The 24,618-nt window shown below is 38.3% G+C and overlaps 1 protein-coding gene and 3 long non-coding RNA genes across 9 annotated transcripts; all 4 read right to left on the reverse strand.

The window, feature by feature from the left end:
• Nucleotides 1–626: 626 nt before the first annotated feature.
• LOC136247711 (uncharacterized) lies at nucleotides 627–1,237 on the reverse strand. The gene is made up of 5 exons (XR_010697712.1): nucleotides 1,211–1,237; nucleotides 1,087–1,160; nucleotides 972–1,039; nucleotides 874–917; nucleotides 627–817 (listed from the first exon to the last, which is right to left on the reverse strand). It is a non-coding gene; the product is annotated as an uncharacterized lncRNA (long non-coding RNA).
• A 44-nt stretch (nucleotides 1,238–1,281) lies between these two features.
• Nucleotides 1,282–1,927, reverse strand: LOC136247719 (uncharacterized). Its single transcript, XR_010697726.1, has 3 exons — nucleotides 1,563–1,927; nucleotides 1,365–1,508; nucleotides 1,282–1,320 (listed from the first exon to the last, which is right to left on the reverse strand). It is a non-coding gene; the product is annotated as an uncharacterized lncRNA (long non-coding RNA).
• A 3,669-nt stretch (nucleotides 1,928–5,596) lies between these two features.
• LOC136247712 (uncharacterized) lies at nucleotides 5,597–11,169 on the reverse strand. 6 transcript variants are annotated; one of them, XR_010697715.1, is made up of 7 exons: nucleotides 11,018–11,169; nucleotides 8,913–8,996; nucleotides 8,773–8,866; nucleotides 8,629–8,722; nucleotides 8,263–8,572; nucleotides 7,295–7,376; nucleotides 5,597–5,721 (listed from the first exon to the last, which is right to left on the reverse strand). It is a non-coding gene; the product is annotated as an uncharacterized lncRNA (long non-coding RNA). The 6 variants fall into 6 exon arrangements; XR_010697718.1 differs by having other exon boundaries at nucleotides 8,263–8,454; nucleotides 8,510–8,572; nucleotides 8,650–8,722; nucleotides 8,773–8,996; nucleotides 11,018–11,168; XR_010697714.1 differs by having other exon boundaries at nucleotides 8,263–8,454; nucleotides 8,510–8,572; nucleotides 8,773–8,996; nucleotides 11,018–11,168.
• Nucleotides 11,170–13,115: 1,946 nt separating this feature from the next.
• LOC136247700 (protein NLRC3-like) lies at nucleotides 13,116–16,080 on the reverse strand. The gene is made up of 3 exons (XM_066039529.1): nucleotides 15,915–16,080; nucleotides 15,527–15,799; nucleotides 13,116–15,481 (listed from the first exon to the last, which is right to left on the reverse strand). The coding sequence occupies exons 1-3, from the start codon at nucleotides 15,952–15,954 to the stop codon at nucleotides 13,194–13,196; spliced, it is 2,601 nt and encodes an 866-aa protein (XP_065895601.1). The 5' UTR covers nucleotides 15,955–16,080; the 3' UTR covers nucleotides 13,116–13,193.
• Between the last annotated feature and the right edge of the window lie 8,538 nt (nucleotides 16,081–24,618).

The raw sequence follows: 24,618 nt of genomic DNA on the forward strand, positions 1-24,618 counted from the left end.
ATTGGAGTGGCCTAATCTGCTGATTTTATTACAAGCATTTTCTAGTTCGATGTACGTGATTTTAATATACCCTGAAAAGTAGACTATCTCATTTGGCGCCGGTTTCACTGAGCTAGCTTCTACTTTCGTAGTTTACGTGCTGGAGAAAACAGAACACCTATAATTAGTTGGATTGAGCTTCATTCTAAGTAAGGTCAGTGCTGGATTTGCCTATTAATGACGAATGACGTAGGCAATACGTCAAACACTGAAGTAGTTTCTAATTTGTTGTAGCATCGCTGGACATTTATGGACGGCCTGGAACCACAAGTAGATGGCTGTATTTAGCGAAGGTTTTAGCCTACGCATTAATAATAAGGTGAAAATGATTGGTTACATACAGATTCAACCTACTTCGTAGGGTGAGTGAGTTTATTGTATGTTAAACCCATACATTTGGGCCTACTGAACCATACACTGTTAAAACAGTTGGTTGCATATCACACCAAACTGCAGATGATATGCTTCCTCACACCGAGCATTCCATTTGTTGTGTGCATTACTGACCATTCTACCCATAGTGCGTAATGCACACTGTATTCCCGGTATGATCTACATCCATAATGCATTATTATAACCATTCTAGCCATTGTATGTAATGCAGACTGTTTTTTTGGTATGATTAACATCCATTTACAATTACAAATACATATTTCAAAATATTGCTAAATATATTTATTGTTCTAGGTTTCGACACTGCATATCTGAACATCTAAGATGAATGACATCCATGGGAACTGCATACGGCTATCACTATCTTCTATTTCTGCAGTTGTTTCTATGGCATTATGGTATGCATTGTGAACAGATGAAGCCAAGAAACAATGTACTTACCATGCATGGTTGAAATCTCTTTCAGAAGCAATGTATAGCTAATTCTGTCAATTATTATAGATTATGAATTTTAATGTAAGAATTATACGGTATAATACCTGTTGTTATTGAATCAGTTGTGTCTTAATAGCATAAGACTGGTCTTATACATTTACAAATCGGTGTTCTGGGAAGAAAAAATGATTGATAAATCATAGCGTTCCATAATCTTACCATGTTTGGTGGTCTGGCCATCCTGACTATATAGCAGTATTTCAATCCATGTCACTAGAACTAATTGCTGTTTGCTAGAAAGGATATGATATGTGACATGATAACACCTTTGTATTGTCCGTACCTGGTGTCACTTCATCCTGACCTGTCACTTCATCCTGACCTGTCACTTCATCCTGACCTGTCACTTCATCCTGACCTGTCACTTCTGTCAACACTTTTCTGTCAGCATACCTATATAAAAACTAAAAGCCACTGCAAGTAACATAGTTACCAACCTGTTATCAGTGCTAGTATGTAAACCCCGGCCGACGGAACTGAGAGAATGGCAGGTAATTGAACCGGCCCCCTGAGCCGCCGGCACAGGAGCCTGCGGAGCGCCTTCGTACAGTTCATGGTCGACTGCAGTATGTAGCCGCCTGCTAAAAAGTTTAGTCAAGCAAGAAATTATTATCAGTATATTAAATGAAACAAACCGAATAGTCTGGTATGGTTCAACCCAGTTGCAGCAGCTCAGTCCAACACCGGCCTACACCATGCACCACCAGCTCCGACAACTTTAAGTACAGCCCTACTCAACAACCTCCGTTTGTGAATATTCGACTCAACGTCGTATGTCCAAACGGTTGCTAACAAATTGCAGCTGTCGATAGCATCCTCACGTGAGTGTTATAGGGATGGTGACAATTAAATGGAACACGGGATGGAACATCGAATCATGTGAGTACAGCAAGGTTAGTTGTGATTCCAAGTATGTGAAATCTTATCTACTGTACGATTCCTTGTCAATGTAGAGTCACTTCACCATCACTTGAGGCGCCTACGCAACAATAAACTGAGTCGGCTAGCTACCTGAGCACTCGACCTGAGCTACCAGACAATCACTCGCTGCCAAGTTTGTGGCGGACTACCGCTACTATGCTGCTTTTATTCCAGGTAGATATACAGTACTCATGTTGAAAGTTTGCATCATCAGATTGAGGTCACTCTGCAATTGGTAGTCACTTTCACACTGCCAGTTGATGATGGGTGATGCACTTTTAACTGGAGTAATGAACTGTGATCATCAATATTTTTCCTTCTTGATCACCATTTTATATAGAGGTTTCAGAAGAATCTGGAAACACATATTTACAGAAAGCCATTACATTTAAACTCACGTTCGTCAATAGCCATGATGTTTTACAGAACTTAGGTCACTATGAATGTATAAAACATGGGGTGCTCTATTAGCATCTCGAAAACCACCACTGCAAATTGGCCACTGAACAAGTATGTCTTTAAACACTATGACATACCCATAATATTATTGTCTGAGGAGTATTGTAGCTTAATTCGGGCTGGTGGGACGAAATTCACATTTGACCGAAACCTTTTTGGCGACTAAAGCATACTTAGTCACTGACTTTTCTCAAAATATAGTGCTGGATAATCTTTGTTTATATGTTTATAATACTGACAAGCATCTATCAAGAGTTCATAATATTATGAACTCTTGCTTCCATCCTTCACTGTTTCTTTACACAGTCTCCGAAGTCAAGTTACAAAAATTCATACGTCCGGAAGTCTGAATCACATCTATTATTTTCACATGACTTCCAATGTTTCTTATAGATTGTCAGGGCTATTACATATGACATAAGGTTAGACATAATGGTGTCCTGTGATAATACATGTTTACGGATTATTCTGAAACCTTTATGGATTAAAGTGAAAAACTAGTGAATTATCCTAATTGTAAGGTCCAAGGTTGTGTGTTTCTGCAACACCAAGCCAGCAACAAAACAGTTTCATATACAGCCAAGCCAACCCACGTTTTGTAGTGACAATACAGGGTCAGGGCCTGGAGATTTTGAGTGGTCAGGGGGTCATGAACACTTTTATTGATCTGATGTGATATTTCATGTGTGAAGCATGTATATGTGTGATTGAATTCATCGCTTTTACATTACATTTTGTCACTTTTGCACAAGAATTCATCATAATTGCATCGTCTGCAGTAAACTAGCCGCTTATCACAAGGTGGATCATTTTACCATAGAGAGTACCACTTGAGACACTAGATACCAAAGGCCTTCAAGTTAATTAGTTTGTTGGCGAGTGACCACACCCATCACCAATGGTTAAGCAAAAATTGCAAAGCTGTTAAAGAAGCTGTAAGAAGAATAAGAGTTGTTTACAACAGTTGTGCTTTAACAAGATTGTCAAGCACTTGCTATAATCTTGTTTTCGTGTTTACTGCAGCTGCCAATCTTGTTAAGGATGATAAAATCAATAGCAAAAGAGAATTCTGCAAAAGTGACAAACTCTATTGCAAATGGGACAAAATCAATTGTAAAAACCTGTAAATTCAATGTCACGTCCTCCAGTAGATTGTATTATTCATGATACAATAAATTGTGAAAGTTTAGTTATTTGAGATTTGGAAGAAATTTGCTTTACTGACCAAACTAAGATAAGGCCACTTCAACTAAATCTTTTGTTTCTCGGGCCCGACTGACCCTATATTTTTCAGCATAAAATAATTATGTTAATCATGTGATCACTTTGCAAAGAGTGATAACGCCACGAAAGAGTTGCAAATTTATCTTTAAGCTCTTAAAAAGTAAGTAACACTAAGTTTCTCAACATATAGCTGCCTACTCACAAGTAATACAGCAACCGTAATGTAGCTTAGCCACCGCTTGACTCGCAATATCACTCTTCAGCTAGCAAAATAGCCTATTTTTATTTTACCGACCTTTATTTGGCTGAATTTCGCCCGAGAAACAAAGATTTAGTTGAAGTGGCCTAATGGTACTACTTATAGCTGGATCCCAACCTGGCTTACTCGCTACCACGTGATTCCAAACCCACTCTCTCCATTTTGAGATACCTTTTACTAGAACAAATCACTAATAAATTCAGCTACTACCCCAGATCTACCTGTGATCGGAATAACCTACTCATTGACACTATAGAATCTCAATCTCTGGAAACATTTTTAGGTAACTATAATATAATTCTTATTTTGTGATTTGTAACCTCCCCGAATGTATCAGTTATAACTGTACTCTTCAGTATTCATAATCATAAGTGGCTACAGCTATGGCCCTGCTTTTCTCACAGAAACACTTTTAATTCAATTAAGAAGAAACCTTTTGCATATTAATAACCATATAATATGTGCGCTGTTCTATTACTTTTATACTAAGTGGCTTTTACTTTTATACTACATACCATAATATTCCTTTGCCAGCACTTTTGAGAGCTCTATGTGGGGAAATCAAGTATTCCCATGGCATTTTCAAACTTTGTACAAACAGACTGTTAACTATATAGTTTGTTGCATTTAGAATGTGAAGAATATTTGTCATCATATAGTGCACAGTGGGTCTGCCAACATTTGCATGGGCAGTGGTCACAGAATGTACAACAATGATCAGATGGTTTATTACCACACAAACTGTATGGGATGCAAGACTACATTTGGCTATAGGCCAACATTACCTTTTATCTGTCACTGTGCAATGAAACCATTGGACAGTATACATCAAAAATTGTTCTCAACATGTTTTAGTCAACTAACGTAATCCCATGTTACATACAAATATCCTGTAGTGATTCACATAGAATGAAATGACCAACATTAATTATTCTTGGTCCAGGAATATAGCTATAGTACACTAACACAACAGAATTACTCTCCTTGCACTTGCTTGTGCATATCCAGCAAATTCGCAGCAATGAATATATACTACTCTGGTGAACGATCAACTTATTACCAAACATGGGAGGAATTATGTATAGTGCAGATTTTATTTGTGTTTCGTCTTTCAGTTGTATTGGTAGGAAATAACATGCACGTTAGAGGTTTTGCAGGGAATGTTCACATAATATGTGCGCAGACATTGTGGGTGAATGTACATACCAAAACCCACAATACATTACAAAATTCATAGCTACATGTCAACCCTCAATATTATACATATTTGCTAGAGATAGCCACTTGTTACAATGGCTTTTTAGCATATCCCAGTAAAACTTCTCGCTTTGTGCTTTTAAAAATCAATGTAGAATCCTCAATCCACTAGTCAGTGCATACATGGCTAAGGAATGTGTACTGCAAAACCTCTATGTATATACACTGCAATACATTTATTTCATTTTCACAATTTTAACATATATAGTTAACTTTCGTGGACAATGTATTTGTATTTGTGTGGTTATCTGCACAGTATGTGTACACAACCAAAAAGTTCATGAGTACTACACACAACACAGCACATTGATAAATGACTGAACACCTTGAGAAAACAGTTTTTAGTTTTGTATGGTTGATGAAAGGGATTCAGAGAATATCCCTCACTTAGACCTGTGTACAGAGTTGCTGTATGTTGAGTACACATTAGTTGGGCCAGTTGCCAGCATCATACATAAAGCCCGTATGGTCCAAGTACATCCATAAAAACACTGACCACAGGTCGGGGAAACTTTGCCTCAACAAGATACCAAAACTGAAAGCTACGTATTCTATTGTTATCTCCATACTGAAATAATATTGCAAACAGTACAGTTCATACAAAGTTATACAAGAACAAGATACATCTTTTGTATCACTGTTTCAACTGGTTGACGATGATCCAGTGTCAGCTCCTATCAAATGAGATAGCTTTCACTCTGCATGCACAACACCACATAATACACACAAAAAATGTTTAATGAGTGTTTCCACAGTTTCTAAAAATAATTTTACCATCAAAATATCCAAATAGCTACTCTAATAGAGCAGTCATACTTTTCAACAAAACATTTGTCATGCTATGTAAGTGCTAGTATGGGTGTTCACACACAACACACACACACAACACACACACACAACACACACATAACACACACACACAACACACACACACAGACACAACACACACAGACACAACACACACAACACACAACACACTACACACACACCTGCATGTGTGGTGCGTGCATGCGTGCGTGCATGACACACTGCCACAAAAACAAACAGACATTAAAAAAGTCCAGGTAAACTGGTCTAGCCAGACTAAATTAACTGGTTGAGCTCAAAATAACAGCCTGTCATGTCATTTTTCCAACCCAAAAGTTGCAATGACTGACCAAATTAAAAATGGTCTGACATTATCACCTATCAAAATAGGCATTTAAAAATACACTATATATGTAAACTGTTACTACGTATCATGTACCAGTGGCCAACCATGTTGCATGTTGGTCTGTCATTTTGACAGATCAAGTCATTGTCAGACTGATTACATTCAACAAAATTTATTCTGGCTGAACCATTATTATTTATTAGCATTCTAAACTGATGGTCTAAGCATATGCAAATTTTATAATTGGTCAACAACTAGCTCTTGCATATGTAATGCAGCATTGCTTCAGTCCATGGTTGAGCAAATAGTCAATGCACAGTGCTACAAGCACGCATACAGTCATTGTATGCAAGGAAATTCTGATCTAAGAAAAATTTGACAAATTGGTTTAATTCGTCAAAATTAAATGTCAAATATCCATAAGTGTTTCAAAAAGTACATGCTTTTATCTACAATTTCTTGATTTTTGTAATTCAAATCTAACGAAGTATGAATTTGTCAAACAACATTTCCTTGCATACGGTACCCCATAGCTACAGTTATTGTAACTAGATATCAACTGGCCATGGTATATCATTAACATTCATGGTCACTGCTTGAAGAAGGCTGTTTTACCATGTTTTACTGTTAGTAAATCACCCTTCTGTTGATTTACTAGTTGGTTTACTGCAAGTAAATCATCAGTAACCAAAACGTTCCTATCTGTTAGTTTACTGCTTGATTTTTATGGTGATATACTAACAATAAAACATGGGTATTTTAGTAGTTACCAACAGGTTAATAACTAGTTGATTTAAGCAAGGATGGCAAGACCTAAGGGAGTCAAAATGAGGGAACTCATACAATAAATGAAAGTGAGGGGTCACTGACCAAGTATGCATACACAATTTCTAAGCTGCTTCACCTGTCCAAAATTAGCCAACACAAAATTGGTTGACTAAGATAGGTCCACAGTTTTGGTCAGTGATCAATAATATTTTGAATGCCAGAGTTCTGACCAAATTTGGTTTGACTGAAAATGACCCAGCTGGAACAATTTTTGTCCCAGATCTAAATTTTTATTGCAGCAATCAATTCAAATTCAAACAACTTACCAGTCTCTTCCTTCTAACTGTCTCTACTGTTTCCATGTATATTTGCAGACTTCGCCCTCTAGGAACCAATGTTAGCAAACACCTATTTAAAAAAAATCTTTATAACCACTCTAAACAGTTTAACACACAACATATAAACCAGGACTTCATTGCCGCCATCCCTTGACAAACTCTCACCCCATTAAATTTTTAACAATGCATCAGAAGCAATCCGAGAGTCTAAAATACAAAAATTTCATGGCGGACATGTGGTACCTGAGAATGCACAAGAAGCCACCTATGAGAGTTTAAAATGCAAAAATGTCCTGGAGTGGCCTTGCATTCTCATGTACCTGAGAATGAACCACAAGTAATTTGAGTCTAAAAATGGCATGTTATTCTCAGGTAATTGAGAATGCACCATAAGCAATTTGAAACAAAAACACAAAATTTTCTTCACTCTGAGATACTGTACGCAAGGAAATTTTGACGTCAAAAAAATTTGACGAATCGGTTTAATTCGTCAAATTTAAATTCGTCAAATGTTTATAAGCGCCCTTAAAAGTACAGGTTTTGCCTACAATTTCTTCATTTTCGTCAACATTTTATTCGTCAAATCTGCTGAAGTCTAAATTCGTCAAATTTTTTGACGTCAAAATTTCCTTGCGTACGGTACTCAAGAATGCACCAGAGGCAATTTAAGAAAGCCTAAAATTTCTGGAGTGGCATGGTCATCTTCAGGCACACGACAATGCACCTGAGAGTGTAAGATACATCCTAGGTGGAGTGTGCATAGGGATGAACACGTGGATCTTTAATTATTGCCCACTCATGGTTATCCCCCCCACCTTGAGTCATTTCCTAGATGAAGGCCTGTATTAAAGACAAGGCTTAGAATCTTTGTTTATGTATAGGTTATTAATCCCACTTGTGACCCTCGGTTTTACCATAGACTTTCTCTACGCGGATATCGAATACTAAAAACTCACCCTGTTACTATACCAGTTCGCGCACAATTTAGTCAACTCGTTTCTTCATGATCCTTCAGTCTCTAAGCCTTACTCCTTCGAGTATTTCTCCCCCAGACCCTGACGCTCTTGCAAGTGCCTATTCCGGCATAAATGTTCCAGATAAAAGGCGCTTATTCCTGTGGGTATGACGTCAGCACAGCAGTTATATTACTATAGGAAAAGTATAACATGTCATGAGGTAAGAAATAACTTTATTTGTACCCACTCCAACATTTGCATACAGCTCCATGCAATCTGTTCTTATTTTCCACCCTAAGAACATTGTCACCTGATGAAGCAATAGAAGCAGAAATGCATTGTGACTGCTATAAAGTTCTTAGTTACCTGACTATTGACAATAAATACCATTGTCAGTGTCTACAGGCATTCTAACTGTCTTTACAGATCTAGAGTTCCTCTTTTGTCTTCAATTTACTCTCTGTACCAATATAATATAATATAAACAAATTTATTTGCATATAAACTAACTTTTGATAGTTTATTTCCATAAGTAGAAACTACGAGGACTTGTAAGCCTCCAGTCTCCTGGATGAGTTCACCGATGTGATCACAGAGACACCATCTAAACTGAAATCTCGACAGTCATTCTCCAAGGATACTGAATATACCTTGGGTCTGTAACCATTTAATCAGGTAGAGTTGATGCCACTGAACCATATTATTCAGATAAAATCAACATATGCATAGCTACTCTAAAATAACAATCATACATTTCAACAGAGCAGTCGTCATGCATACGTGTATCAAACAGTAGCTAACCATACATGAAAATATACACCTAAATAAGCAAAGCAACTACTCCCTGTATTTCAGAACTTGAAACCAGGTGAGCAACATTTCTAGAACTAACCCTGGACACACACAAAAGCAAACAAAAAGCAAAGCCTTCAGATGTCATGCTAGTATGGTCATGCCTACCCAGTGAACAAGCACAGGAGTCAGTGCAGGCAAATCCTAGGACTAGTAACCCCGCAGGAGGCTGTACCATATCCCACAAGTGAAGGTGTAGGCACCCGAAGTCTCACCTACACACACACACACACACACACACTGTACAATATTATCTAGCATATTCCGATTTAATATCATTTAAAATGGTTACCCATATCACTGTGTGAACAGTCTCCTCCACCTGATACTACCGTGCACACATACCCTAGTCACAGCTATCATTGAAATCTATATTAATGTAGTAAAGGTAGGCCATTGACAAAGTTTATCAGTGAGTTATATCATTAGGTGACAGTACAACCATGCACTTGCTTAGTTGTGAGAACATTAATTGAGCATGTACAGTGTATCTTAGGATTAATCTAAAATTTCAATACCACTATATATGAACCCATAAACAATAACTATATCTGTATACATCTGCTGACTTGCTTTTGAGGTTACTGGTCCATAGTTCTATTACATGAAAAACAATCTGGTTAATCAAGTGTTTTGAATGTAGGTAATTAGCTGGACCAAATTTGGATATCAAACTGGTCTAGCCGGACTGATTTTGTTTGACTAAATGGCTGGACCATTATTAGCATCTAAATGGGTCTACCTATAGGCATATGTAAATAATTATTATAGCCAACTCCAGCTAGCTCCTGTTTGTATAATGAAAGCCGTAGAGCAGAATAGCAAGTTATATTAATGTAGCAAATAGCCAACATGCAGTTTTAAAAGATTGCATACAGTTACCCTCTACTGTAACTAGACAGAAACCGGTATATCATTAACACTCACCTGCAGTACTTCAGTGGCTACCAAGGGCTGAATGGCTAGTTACACCATTGCTAAGATGAACTTATATTACAAAAGTGCATGACTGCTCCAAACACAAGGCCACTCTAAATAAAGACTCTGTTTCCCGTCCTCCACTGGGCATACATTTATGCAAGCGAGCAGTCCATTTCCATTATATAAAATTGGTAGCTTTTCCTGAACATAGCCAGCATAAAATTAAGTTGCAGGTAGAACAAAATGTTAATTTGTAGAGACTCAATGCACACGACACATAAAATTGAAACTGTTCAGTATGCAAGAAAAAACGGAAGAATTATAATATTATTAGTGACACGGATGCAGGCAGTGGACTGGAACAGAGAATTTATTTGGAGCGACCAAAGCAATGCAGTTTCATTGTAGAGGCATGCATGAAGTTAGTCAACACGGATCAAATTTAAATTCGATTGACTAAGATTCAGCCAAACTTTCATTGGATGCACAGGCGATTCTCAGGGGGGGCCATGGCCCCCCCTGTTAAAAAATCTTGGGGAAAAGTTGCTGTATAGATTGGCATTGTTATTTTTAGCATTTTTCATGTTTTTAGAACAAATTTTAGGCTGTTTTCAAGCCTTTAAATTGCAAAATCCTGCAGCTTCTGGGGGTTGCACCCCCAGACCCCCCTGAAAATTCTACTTTGTACTATAGCCAAACAACAATAGTTATGTTGTTCCCTACTTGGCCCCCCCCTGTAGGTCAGGTCTAGAATCGCCACTGATTGGATGCCAAAGCTGGTTGACTGAAAATGGCCCAGCTGGGTCTGGGTATGAGACAGATGGTATTCATTATCAACTCTAACAGTTACACAACATATAAAGGAGCTTGGAACAAGGCTTAGAACCGAACCAGAGTTTATTTAACCCACACTTGTCACGGGAGTTATAATTGTAATCTATGGTTTCCTGAAACCGTTGCTTATCAAATACTAAGAACTCACTCTGTGCTTCAGTTTACTCGACTCGTCATGATCCTTCAACCTCTTTCCCTCGAGAATTTCTAACAAGCTCCCAAACCCATCTCGCATCCAATGCTTTTGTATGCGCCTATTCATAAACGCTCCATATAAGAGGCGCTTATCTTCCCATATAAGAGGCGCATATCTCTGAGCTATGGCGTCATGGTATGCTCACAGGGTATGATATTTCATACCAATAGGTTAGTGTGAAATGCTAACATTTTTAGTATGCAATGCATGCAGATCTGTTTCATACCTTCTAGTGTAGCAACTCAGTATGCAATGCATACAATTTTGGTATGAAATGCACTCAGGCTTTTTAACAGTGTAGTCTGTATTGCCACATGTAGACGGACTTCAATCCTACCAAATAGGTCATTTAGCCTCTATTTATACATATTTCATTACCTTCACTACAGAGCGGACATTGTACACCGCTATTTGAGATGTATTGCCAATACAACACTGTATGTCAATTTAATTTTTAATCAGTAGGCCCATGACCTCCAATTTCTGGTATTGGCTGCTATAGTTAAAAGTACATTTGAAGGGGTTACTCTTGATTTCCATTTCGCCACATATTGCAGTTTATACGTCTATAACACGTCTGTATAGACCATAGCTCAATGTGTTTTTCGCTGATGAACACATACTACCTGCATGGCTTCTCTTTCGAGACCATGAAGACAATCTTTCTTACAGTATCACGTGATCTCTTAGCAGGCCTAGGTCTAGAGTTACCAAGCAATCTTCCGTTCCCCTCCAATTGCATGCTAACGTTAGACTAATAATTATACCAACAGATTGGTGAACGTTCTATTAGATTGTTTTAAAAATGTGTGACTAAATACTTCATTATTGGACGAGCGCACGTGTGTGCACATAGCCATATATGTTCGTGACGTAATTTACTTAAACTAGTCTAACCGGTCATACTAGTTTTATTTGAGCGGGCTTAGCAACACAAACCAGCTGGATTTCATTTTCGTTACTACGTTGGTAAAAGTTGAGTGTTTAGTTTAGTCTAGTGACATAGCAAGTGTTTAAGAGGATAAAAAGTTGAAAATTTGTTCTAGAAACTTTCTAAAGCGTATAGTTAGGTAGTATTGTACAAGTTAGTGGAGTTTTACTACATAATACTTGTTGGAGTTATTGTTCATTATTACTATTAGGTCTATTAGTTAGACTAGTGTTAGTAGTGATAGTATAATTGTTGTTTGTTTGAATACATTAAGGTGAGTAGCTAATTGTTTAGTATTACACTTTGGGGGTGGTTAGTTGGTAATGAAACAATTACTTGTTTAAGTTTGGAATTGGTAACACAGTTAACAATATCTTATTGTAGTGTCACAAGAGGGCGAAGAAACTGAAAGTTGTAGCTAGCTTAAATTTTTAAAAATTAATTCTTAATGTGTTTAAGAGTTTTTCAGTTTTTAAAAGAAGGTGTTTGATAGTTGCCATAGGACAATAGAACTAATACTCGTATAATGAACAATGATTTAGGATGAGTAGTGCAATGATTCAATTTTAGTCCAAATTTTTGCGAATTCTCAAAAATATTGTCACTGACTAAAATTCCTAGTTTTGGCTAAACATTCTGCGTTTTAAACTTTGGTAACATTACTGTAGTATCCAAAGAAATACGGAGAAATCATTTGTGTATCATATTTCAGACACATAATTATGATGGAGGCTATTTTAGCTGTTTTGCAAAAACTTACAACTCCACAATAACCAGCTGAGCGGTATTTGGTAGTGTTGTCTTCAGAGGATTACACCTGTTGAGTGTTACCATGACAACTACTTAGTTTAAATAATACTCAACTAGTTAGTAGTACTTTAGACTAATCAAACCAGCTATTGACTCGTATTATATTAGTCATCTTGATCTCATTGATCATCGTATTGATCTTGTTGATTATCAACTTGCAATTGATCACAGTTCATCATCTTGATCACTAAAATACAACTAGCCCAGCACAAAGTTAATAGTTTCATTACCAACCAGCTAATTATTAATAATGATGGAAGTACCCTGAGGGTGTAGTGAACATGTCTCGTTAACCACAAAACATCTAATCAACTAATTTAATCAAATAATAACAATAATGGTGGGTAAATACAATTTAGTAATAACACAAGAAATGTTCTACAATCACTAAAACCCAATTTCCAGCTTTACGTCACATCCTCGTCTTCTTCTCTTCTCATTAACAACTTGTTGTAGTGATGTAATCTCCTTCTTGATGTCCTTAGGGTAGCGGGAGGGTAGGTATAGCAGTTCTAATGTGTTATTGTTCTTGAGGGCATCCAGGATCAGTTGTGAGGCTTGTCCAGTAATTTGGTTATCACTCATCCACAGCTTCCTCAGGGTATGGTTCACACGCAGCACATCACAGATCACACCACACACATCATCAGAAATGTTGTTACCCATAATCCCCAGCACCTTCACTGTCTTGTTCTCCCTCAGTGAAGAGAACAACTTCATGGCCCATCTTGTGGTGGAGTAGTTGTTATCCCACATGTCCAGTCTCTCTATCACACATGAAGGATGTGTTAGTATTGTGGTGAAGAAGTGTGGTGTTTCCCCAACAGCTTTGTTATTGCTAATACTCAACACTTTCACCTTACAGGTGATGATGATATCACTGAGGGAGCTGTCTGAGGATGAAGAAAGGTCATTGTCGTTCAACCAGAGGTGATCTATTGTGATGTTGGAATGGTGTAGACTACGGTGTAGTAATTGGAGTCCGTAATCTTGAATATGGCAGTAGTCCAAATTAAGCTCCTTCCAGTTTCTACAGGACGAGCAGGTTAGTAATGTTGTTAGATCTTCTAAGTTATTAGGTGATAGAATAGTCCTCCATAAGCTGATTATTTTGTCAGTAAATTTTCCCTCGATAGTTTTACAAGTTGAAATATCGCCAGCCTCGTAGAAGATTCTGTAGAAGCGAAGACGCTGTAGCTTATCTTTGAGAAATTTGTCGTTGATGGTGATCGCCTTGTTTCCACTACGAAGAAACAGCTTGAATGATGGATGTTGTCCTTTTGTAAGTGTAACGTAGTGGTTGAACATGTTGTAATGGATATCGCTCCAGAAATACTCTTCGAGGATGGACCGCTCTTCGTCGAGTGGGAGGTTGGCGACATAGTGAGCCGCGAGGTATTCTTGTACTGAAAAATGGATAAAATTGAACGTTTTTGTTGCATTGAAGATGTCTATGTGTTCTACGACTTGTAAGAGACCGAAGCCATTGATGGCTCCTGGTATGGCCTCCAGCTGTGGACAGACAGACTTGATTTGCTCCAAGGTGATTATTAGTTGATTGTTATTTAATGCTTGTAGAGAAAGCTTTGATAATTGTTGTATTATCTTGCCACAGGGATCTGGAAGATTGTTGAGATCTGTGATAGGCTGCGTGACAGTGTTACCATATTTGGCAAGGTGTCGGCAGATGGTAAGGCTAATGAATAGCTTGTACAGTTCAGTAGAATTGTTTGGTAGGGGATATCCCTTCTTAAAGAGGAACAGTAGAACAATAAGATGGAAAGGCGTGAAGCAAAGGCTATTGATGGTGGTGTGTTGATAGAGATAGTCAGTGAGTTGTGGTATTTTGTGAGGTTGTGTCTTCAGTGATTGTTCAATGAAGTGTTGTCGTTCTGTTTCAGTAAAACCCAGAATGTCAACTCTGAGAGTGGCCTTGTTATGGAGGTGTTGTGAAGCATGAGGACGAGATGATACTATCAACCCACACTCAGGTAATACTTTACGATTTATGATGTCAGCTATTAAACTGTTCTCTCTTAGACCTTCAGGGAATTCATCATAGCCATCAAGAAGGACTGCAGTAGATCTCCCTTTGTCTTGGAAAACAACTTTGGCGCAAACAGTAGATAAGTAACTGGCATCAACATGATGTTCACAGAAAGACTGAAGGAGATCTTGGAGTGAAGACATCTTCTGAACACCGGGATCCCTGAGACAGATCAACAACACCAGTTGAATCTTCTTCATTACTTCTCCCTCAGCCCAACAGTAAGAAATGTGTTTCATCAGTATTGATTTCCCAATACCTGGAGCACCTTCTATTAGGATTGTTTGTGGATCATCACACTGATCAAAAGGCTTCAGTATGTCAGCAACATTTCTTGTCACCTTGCTAGTTTGAAGAGCCTCTCTCAATGGTTGATGACTGTCTAGTTGATGATATTTGGTTACTGGTTGACTACTAGCAGCAGAGATGACATCACTGATGTGACCAGTGTGAACTGCTTTAGTGATGATGTTGACATCTTTCATGGTACGTTGTTCTTCATAATGTACTAATACTACTGGAGTGAAATCTTTAGGTTGTTCAGGAGGCCAAGTGTCCTTCCCAACATCAAACCTTGTCTGCTTGTAGACTCCCTTCACATGATGAGACAACTGGGAGAGCACTGTACCTATACAATACACACTACAATTGTGTTAACTCTAGTACAGTCTACCTTTGACATGAGTATCAGACACTGCACCAGTTAGTGATGGTCTAAGGAGGTTGATGGCATCATCCAGTTTACCCCAAGTTGGTTGGTCAACACTCTGGAGCCACTTCATCAACATTGCTGTACAACCTTCAACTGATCGGTTAGTGTTGTCTTTTGAAATAACAGCAATTTCATAATCTTTTAACCCAAGAATTGCTCCAAGACCTTCCCAACGAGTTGCATATTGTGGGATGACATTGATGAAGAGATCACCCAGCTCTGGTCTATCATCCCCTGGGGGAACAAGTGACAAGAAAGACACTGATACATTTACCAGATGAATTAAAATGTTTGTAATAAAAATACATTTGATTTAGTTATATTGTACTTCTCTGGCTCGCACACTTACTGGATTTCCCATCTGGGACAACACTAAAACTGATTGCCATTACTGATTCAACTATCCGGTGTACTTAACGATCAATACGCTATTGTGAAGAGATCGCGTAACACTGCCACACCCTTCTCTGTGATGCCACACCCTATACCACAAACACGGGCATACGTAGGCTAGTCGTTAATTAGAATTAAATTTTAAATGTCACCACTCTCTTGTAGATATTTAGATGAGTGATTAGGCTGTGCAGTCACCCTTAAGGTGAGTTAGGACTGTGAACTGTTTGTATCACTAGTAGTTCTTATTGTGGCTAAAACTTCGGGAAACACCCTTCACAGGCTTATCCCTTTTGATGCCACCCATCATATCTTTGTCAAATCAGATAAATACTACAATCGGCCGGGTATAATCTATGGAGAGGCGCGAGAGTATTGTCTCTGCTAAAACGTGTCCAAGTGCTGTTAACATGTAATACTGTTAATACGGTTCAATATAGCTAAATGTAAGCTTATGCGGATTGGTAACTCTGCTCCGTTCACCTACTCTATGCTGGACAGTTCCACCAACTTACCCTTTGAAATCACAGAAGTGCAAGAAGAAAAAGATCTTGGTATTTGGTGCACTAAAGACTTGAAACCATCTCTACAGTGTCGTAAGGCTGCAGCAAAAGCTATGTAAGTTCTTGGTTTGCTAAGAAGGTCCTTCAAACTTTTTCTGTTGACTTGTTGACTTTTTTGTACAAAATGTATGTCAGACCTTACTTGGAGTATTGCATCCAGGTCTGGAGCCCTTACTTGGCGAAAGATATTGATCTCCTAGAGAAAGTACAGAGACGTGCCACCAAGTTATTACCTAGTTTATTTGATTTACCATACGAAACTCGTTTATAGAGACTTGGTTTATATTCACTGTATTGTAGACGTCAAAGGGGAGATCTAATTGAGACCTACAAGATATTGAATGGTTACTATGACATCAACCCTACCTCATTTTTCACTTTGAGTAATACAGATACCACCAGAGGTCACCACCGTAAACTCTTTAAATTTCGATCTCGGCTGCTAGTGAGGCATAATTTTTTCACCAACAGAGTAGTTAATTTGTGGAATTCTCTTCCAGCAGATGTTATTTCTGCACCAACCGTGGCATTGTTTAAGAAGAATCTTGATGATTTATGGAGAACAACAAGATATGGGCACTCTCAAAGGCCTGCGGCCTAGCTTGACAGTCTTGTACTGCCAAGCAATTTTTGTCCATTAATAATAATAATGATAATAATTAATTTTCTGTCCATTTGAACATTGCGTAATGGTCCAAACTATCACTTGAATACCGTAGTAACCTAAACTGACTTGAACAGTCTACCCGCCATCAGTACTTACCTCTGTTCAGGTAAGTAAGGGTGTTTTAGGCTCGCTACTGATGGAAACCAACCAGGCCATGGTTTGGGTACCCAAGTACCTTACTTGGCAGAGATGCCAAGCTCTCAACAATCTTGGCAGTGAGACCTCAAACACAACCAGCAATATGGACTGGACTCAAGTGCAACTCCAGGAGTTTTGGTAGTAAAGACCAAAAAAAGGTCGCTGCATGCTCAAAGTACATAAATAAGCACACGGCTGTCCAATTTTAAGCACGGGGATAATTATGAAGCAGATCAGACATGAGAAATGCGTGAGAACTAAACTGAAAGAGTGAGAAACAGAGGGTTAGGTGTGAGAGCGTGAGATTACTAGCCAAAGAGTGAGACTCGCACCAAATGTGTGAGAGTTGGCATGTCTGACTTGTGTGCAATAAGATACTAAAGTTTTGTCTCAATACCTTTAAGGATTGCTGAGATCTATCACGATTTGCTTGCACGTGTAGAATATTTTTGTGTGAAAAACTTTCTATAGAGGTTTTCAATACAATCTGAAAGCACGGAGAGCCATTGTGTTTGAACTTATGTCGTGTAATAGCTGGTATATTGTATCAGCATCTCACTAGTATCTAAGTAACAACCAGTGTGTACACAATTACATGATGTAGATATGTATGACAATACTCCACTCAGGAGGTATTTACATCAATATATTATTATCTCAAAACCACCAGTGCAAATCGGCTACTGAACGAATATGTTATTAATCACTTTATACCCATATTGTTTGTGGAGTATTGTGGCTATAACTGCTTAACTGTCAATAGTGGGGTGAATTTTGCATTAGGCCAAAATTTCTTGGCCTAGACTAAAGCATACTTAGTCACTGACTTGAATTCAAAATATATCACTGGATAATCTTTGTGTACCATACTGACAAACATCCATCCTTCACTGTTCCTTTAAATGTCTCTAACAACCATTGTTGAAGTCAAGTTACAAAAATTCATAAGTCCAGAAGTCTGAAGTGCATCTAATATTTTCACACAATTTCTTGTAGATTGTCACGGCTATTACATGACTAAAGGTTGGCGTAATGGCGTCCTGTAATATATGTGTTTTTGGATTCTTCTCTATACACATGTTAACAGGAGGTTGAAGGCATTGTTTGTAATTCTAAGAGAACATATAGACAGCAAGAATCATCAATCACACTACACGTTGAACGGATATATGATTCAGAGGTAGTACAACTGACATCCAAGCTCATTACCTGTGTCATGTTAACTTTCATGTGTGATCAACACAACAAGCAGCTCAGAGAAGTCTTCAGCAAGAATCTGCTGGGCCACATTGCTTAATTATGTTGTTTGTGTATTTAGGTAAGAGATGATACCAAACAATACATCAAATGTCACATTATTGAAAGTGTTACAAGATCTGAACAAAGCTTGGAGCAATTCTACTGTTAAACAAACTTTCTGTCATTAGCCAAAATAACCTGTTAAACAGTGTCATCAGTCTCTGCTGGGCTACAACACTCAACAATGTCAGGTACACCTTCCTTTACAAGTGTCTGGAAATCCCAGCCACCATAGGCAGAGGGGGGGGGGGGTTGGTCCCCCTTGGAATGGCAGCCGAAAACCATGGAAAGATTGATATACTCTAATAGAACACTTTAATGCCCTAATAAAGCAGTCAAAGTGCTTCATAAAAATGTGTTTTTCTAAAAATAGTCTAAAATCTAGAGAAAGCTTGTCAACAATGGGAATTGAACCACAGACCTCAAACTATAGAGCTGGTCTATCTTACCACTGTATTAGGTGTCTAAAGGCTGTTTTGTATTGTTTATAAATGCTGTATGTATATTAGTCCTGTAGCCAACAGCTGAAAGCTTTGCCAAGAGACGTTTTAGTGACTGCAAATAGTCTGTTTTAAATACTTTTGATCAACGAATTTAGTATTGTAGTTTAAATACTTCAAATTATACCTGTAAATTAATTTTGGTGAACTTTGAGACATCATGAAAGCTAAAATGGCTACAGCTGCTATGTACCCAGACCCTCTGCCGTCAGAAATTCTATACTCTGGTCAGCCCCTCCCCCCTCACATCAACTACTTCCTCCACCACTGCCTGCCACATAAATTTTGGCATGGTACAATATATTAGATGTTTAGACTCTATTTAGGCTGTTTTGGGTGTGTGATAAATCTAATGTACTCCACCTTGTTGTCTATTGTACTCCACGCCTTCAGGCACAATATAACTTATACTCAAAATCCAATCAGTATGAATATTTCACATGCAGTGATGTAACAAGGGTACTTATTTTGTCAAGTGAATATGCATAGATGTCATGGCGTTAGTATTATCACAAGAAAACCAGCAGCTTTTGCCCAGCTTACAGCAGAAACAGCTGTGGATGAGATAAGTAATCTGAGTGTAATGTAAAATAGAGTCTAAAGCAGTTATACAGGCACAATGTGAATTTATAAACCCGAAGGCCTGAACCTGTAGTGTACGAGTGAAGTGAAAGCACTACAGTTTGGGCCTTCGGCTTTATAAATTTCATATACTCCACATTGTGCCAGTATAACTATATTGTGTCTTCTTTCACTGTTTAATGAAACACTTAAAACATGAGTAAAATTATTTTTGTAGCACATTCCTTTATCAATGACATTTACTGTATCTCAAAAACAGAATTATACCAACAAGTTGCTCAGCAGGTTACATGTAACAAGTACACTGAAAAATTTGGAATTTTCAACTAGAGTAGGGACCATAGCACATTGATAAAAAGTACTGAAACAAGTTGGAGTAGTGGACGATATCAAATCACAGTAAAACAATAAGAAGTGTTATATCCCTACTGTGCATTTCCATTATGGTATCTTGAGCACAGTAGGGATATAACACTTCTTATTGTTTTACTGTGATTTAATATCGTGCACTACTCCAGCTTGTTTTAGTACTTTTTATCGATGTGCTATGGTCCCTACTCTAGTTGAAAATTCCAAATTTTTCTCTGTGTGTGTTTGTTAACTTTTTTTGTAAATATTGTTATGACTGGTGAATGTGCATCTGAAATGGTGCCACGCGCCCCAGCTATCATCTGAAAAGTGAAGTATCTCTTACATTTCGTTGTCAGCTATTCTCATCTCGTTACACAGCATTTAGAATCTAGAACTGTTCAAAAAGCACCCCTGCAATTCATGCATACCAAAAGAAATGGCACCGCAAGCCCCAGTTATATCAATTATTGTCTGAAAAGTGATGTATCCATTATGCTTTGTTGTCAGCTGTGTTCAACCCATTACACAGAAGTATCATGAACCACGATAGTGGGTTCATAATATGGATAGACCATGTTTTTTGCAAAAATCCTAATAGAACGCACACCTAAAAACCACCTTGGAAAGCATCCTCCAACTCAAAACAACCCTCTGGTGGTGATTTGCAATGAGTATTGGTCCACTAGTAAGTATCAAGTGAAAAGGAAACAGTATGTGTATTTGGGACAAAACTGAAATAAGCCCATTTGTTCATATTATTATTATTATTCATATTATTCTTATTATTCTTTCACAGGCATAGCGAAGTTTACAAGGAGAATCCTGGGATAAAAAGTAGCAAGGCTTGCTGAATGGATCATTGTGCGTATCCATGACCTATTTTTGATTTCGTTTTCGGATGGAAACAGCCCAAACCGGGCCGTTTCTTCTTGCCAAAATGCCATTACGCCCGAGAAGCCATACAAAATCGCGCTCAGAGTTAAGTTTTTTGGTGTGCGCTACTTGTGGCTAATAGAATCTGTCTTTATTAAACTCAGTATAGGCCAGGAAGCTTAATCTGGGCTGATGACTTTGTTGCAAGGTGGTTTTTTCGCTCCGTGATTATTGTACGTGGGCGGATTATCCAGATTAAATACTCTAATAGAGCAGTCATGTAAATACTCTAATAATGCATTCAATTGTATAACAACAATACTTGTACTGAATTTGACAGCTATTAAAGGCACCAGTAATGTAAATTGTAGCTCATATTGGGATACACTCAGTCTGTATGCACATTGCAATTTGATCAGTTTCATGTGTGTACTGAAACGTTGACAGCATTACTATGCAGAATGCAAAATTACACAATTCACAACAGTCTTCTTCATAATCCATTACTGGATTAATAAAAAGTACACAAACTAGATGAATAAAAAATTGGAAATTTTAAAATAGGAATAGGGATCGCTGAAAAAAGCCACAAAACAAGAAGGGATCGCTGGGGTGGTAATGTAAACCACAAATCCCTATTTTGACTCATTTCAAAATGACAGAGCATGTAAGTAAAGATTTATGACAGAGAGTCAAAATAGGGATTTGTAGTTTACATTACCATCCCAGCGATCCCTTCTTGTTTTGGTGGCTTTTTTCAGCGATCCCTATTCCTATTTTAAAATTTCCAATTTTTTATTCATCAAGTGAATCAAGAACTGTTCAAAAAGCACCTCTGTAATCAAAACAGCCACTATGAAAAATAAGGATGATTTCCGTTATGAAGGGAAGCCATCACGTGCTATCGTCAAATCTACACTTCACTGTCAGCAAAGATGAATGGGACACTGGTAAGTCCATGAAGAGTGCATTGTACGTACTGCAGTATGCCAAAAGGCACCTCTCATGCCGAAGCGACGTTGAACAGTGGAAAAATCAAGCCCGTAGCCTTAGCCATTATCAAGATACGCTTGTCTGAAGGCATCAGTCAGTCAGGCAGTCAGTCAGTAGAAAATTCCGTTAAGTAAATTATTTTTAAAATTCCGTAGCAGCTTGTTGAAAGTGTTTGGGGTCATTCTGAAAGCTTGTTTGGGCTTAGTTTTACCTAACCACATATAACTACACTATGTCTTCTTTACTGGTTACTGAAGAGATTAAAACACGCATAAAATTATTTTTGTAACACATTCCTTTTTCAATGACATTTACTGTATCTCAAAAACAGAATTATGCAAACAAGTTGCTCAGTAGGTTACATGTAATGATTGTATGTTATAGTGAAATTGTTGTTTAGATGTGTTAGTCCATAGTACTGGTATCATGTGACTCAACCTGTTAAAACCAGTAATAATATAATTTATCACTCATAACTCCCTAATAAAGTTCTTCATATATTTTAGTACCTTATTACATAATTGATGTTTTAGTACAACTTTGCTGAATAAGCTGAACCCATATATGGTATTATAGGTCAACCATATCTAGACCAGTTACTATCTGTTGAGTTGCTATTGGTGATATTCTCATTTCTACGAGAGAGGGATCTGTGTCATGTGATGCTTGAGTGTCAGCAATTTAACAATGTAGCCAATGACAGTTATGACACAACCCTATGGTCAGTTTAGCCAATCAGATCACTGCTGGATGTTATTTCAACTTATAGGAGGGATTTGTTCTGACGAGTATTTGAAATGTCTACATCATACTCATACAGTTACTATGACAACATGTACAAGATGGTATGTCCTCAGGATGGGTTGTCATGGAAACAGCATTTTGAAGTGATGGTAGGTACACTGATGACATCACCACAATGATCACATGATCCCCACAGCATGGGTCACTACATGTTCATCCTAAAATGGCTACGTTGTCAAAGACAAATCCCCGAGGCTAGAAGCCACACAAGTCCAGCGTATTGTGAACAAGTTATGATTTATAAGAATGTCATTTTGGTTGGGTCTGATATGGATGGTACGTATGTGTTTGTTTGTGTGTGTGTATGTAGCGTATAGTGTGTGTGTGTGTGTGTATGTGTTGTGTTTGTAGTGTGTGTGTAGTGTGCGTGTTACCACTAACTCCAGCTAGCTCCTAATTGTGTGTTACCATTAATGTGTAGTTACCACCTCCACCATTAATCCTATGCTAGTTGCCATTAGTTACTGGGACCACAATGTGTTGGAGTTCACCAAGGAGGTGTGTCATGCTGTTGTTGTCAACATTAACATCAAGGTGAGCTCTGATTGGTTCAATGTGTGATCATATCAACTAATCCATCCAATGGTTTGATAGTTTACCAGAATCACCGCTGCATAAGACTAACACCAGCGAAATGTTGTCCCACAATTGAATGATGTTGTATTAGTAACAGTTCTGATTGTAAGTCTGTGTGTACGTATCTGTCTGTATGTGTGTGTGTCTGTTTGTATGTATGTGTGTATTTTTGTTGTGTGCACGTATAAGTTTGTATGTGTGTATGTCTGTGTGTGACCGTATTTATGTGTGTATGTCTTGTCTGCAGTTTGTGTTGTATGCATCTGGCAATACATACTTGTATGTGTGTGTGTACTCCATCTCTGGTTTGTATGTGTGTGTGTGTGTGTGTGTGTGTAGTGTGTAGTGTGTAGTGTGTAGTGTGTAGTGTGTAGTGTGTGTAGTGTGTGTGCGTGTGTGTGTAAAGTCCAAACTGCTGATCTATTTCATCGCCATCCGTCTCATCTAGAACAGAGCTAAGGAAAATAGGGTGGGTGAGTGGGAGCCAACCTGTACTAAACACGTGGCATAGAATGAATCAAAGCACCCTTATATACCCCCTGCGTCACATGAGGCGTGACGCCATACATTATGTATTCTTGTGGGAGCTTATTTTCTGTCTAATTCACTACATTCAACCACCAGAAAATACATCTCCCACATCATACCCTGACTACACCATACACCCCACCACACATGCATATACTCTCTCACCCAATGGGGTTGTGCCACCACAGTGGTTGGCTATTGATACACTAGGGCCACAAAGAATGTGTTACGCATTGATTGAAGATACAATCCAATTTTTCTTGAAACCTCCAATCAGTTCTCCAGACTATCCTTCACATATCCATCTTTAGCATTCTCACTTTTCCACCTCCTGTGCCTCTTGAAAATACGGTCTGGCACATTGGCATTAGCTGCAGCAGTGACACCCCCTGACCTCATACTGTGAAGGCCGAACTCTTGGGCTGGGTAACCTAGACTTTCCAACTTCTTTAAGATATAGATGGCATAGGCAGGTGTAACTTATCTTTCCAGATTCTCGCAGACTCTCTCCATTCTTCGTTTTTTGGATTGCTCAGAATAGAAATCTGCTGTGACTTGTTGTCATTCCCACTCTCCGTAAGTAACACTCAAACATAGCAACAGGGCAGGTCCGGGACCAAGTTCTGGCGATAACTACCTCATCACCCTGCCTCAACTGGTTGTTCTTGCTGCGCTTGATTCGAATTGACATCATCTCCCCGTTCACAATAAAATCAGTTGGTGCGAGATCTACTAGCTCACTAAACCTTAGAAATGCAGTATACCCTAGAACACATGCTGTTGCAA

Source organism: Dysidea avara, chromosome 2 (genome assembly GCF_963678975.1).
Source record: "Dysidea avara chromosome 2, odDysAvar1.4, whole genome shotgun sequence".
Taxonomy (NCBI): Eukaryota; Metazoa; Porifera; class Demospongiae; order Dictyoceratida; family Dysideidae; genus Dysidea; species Dysidea avara.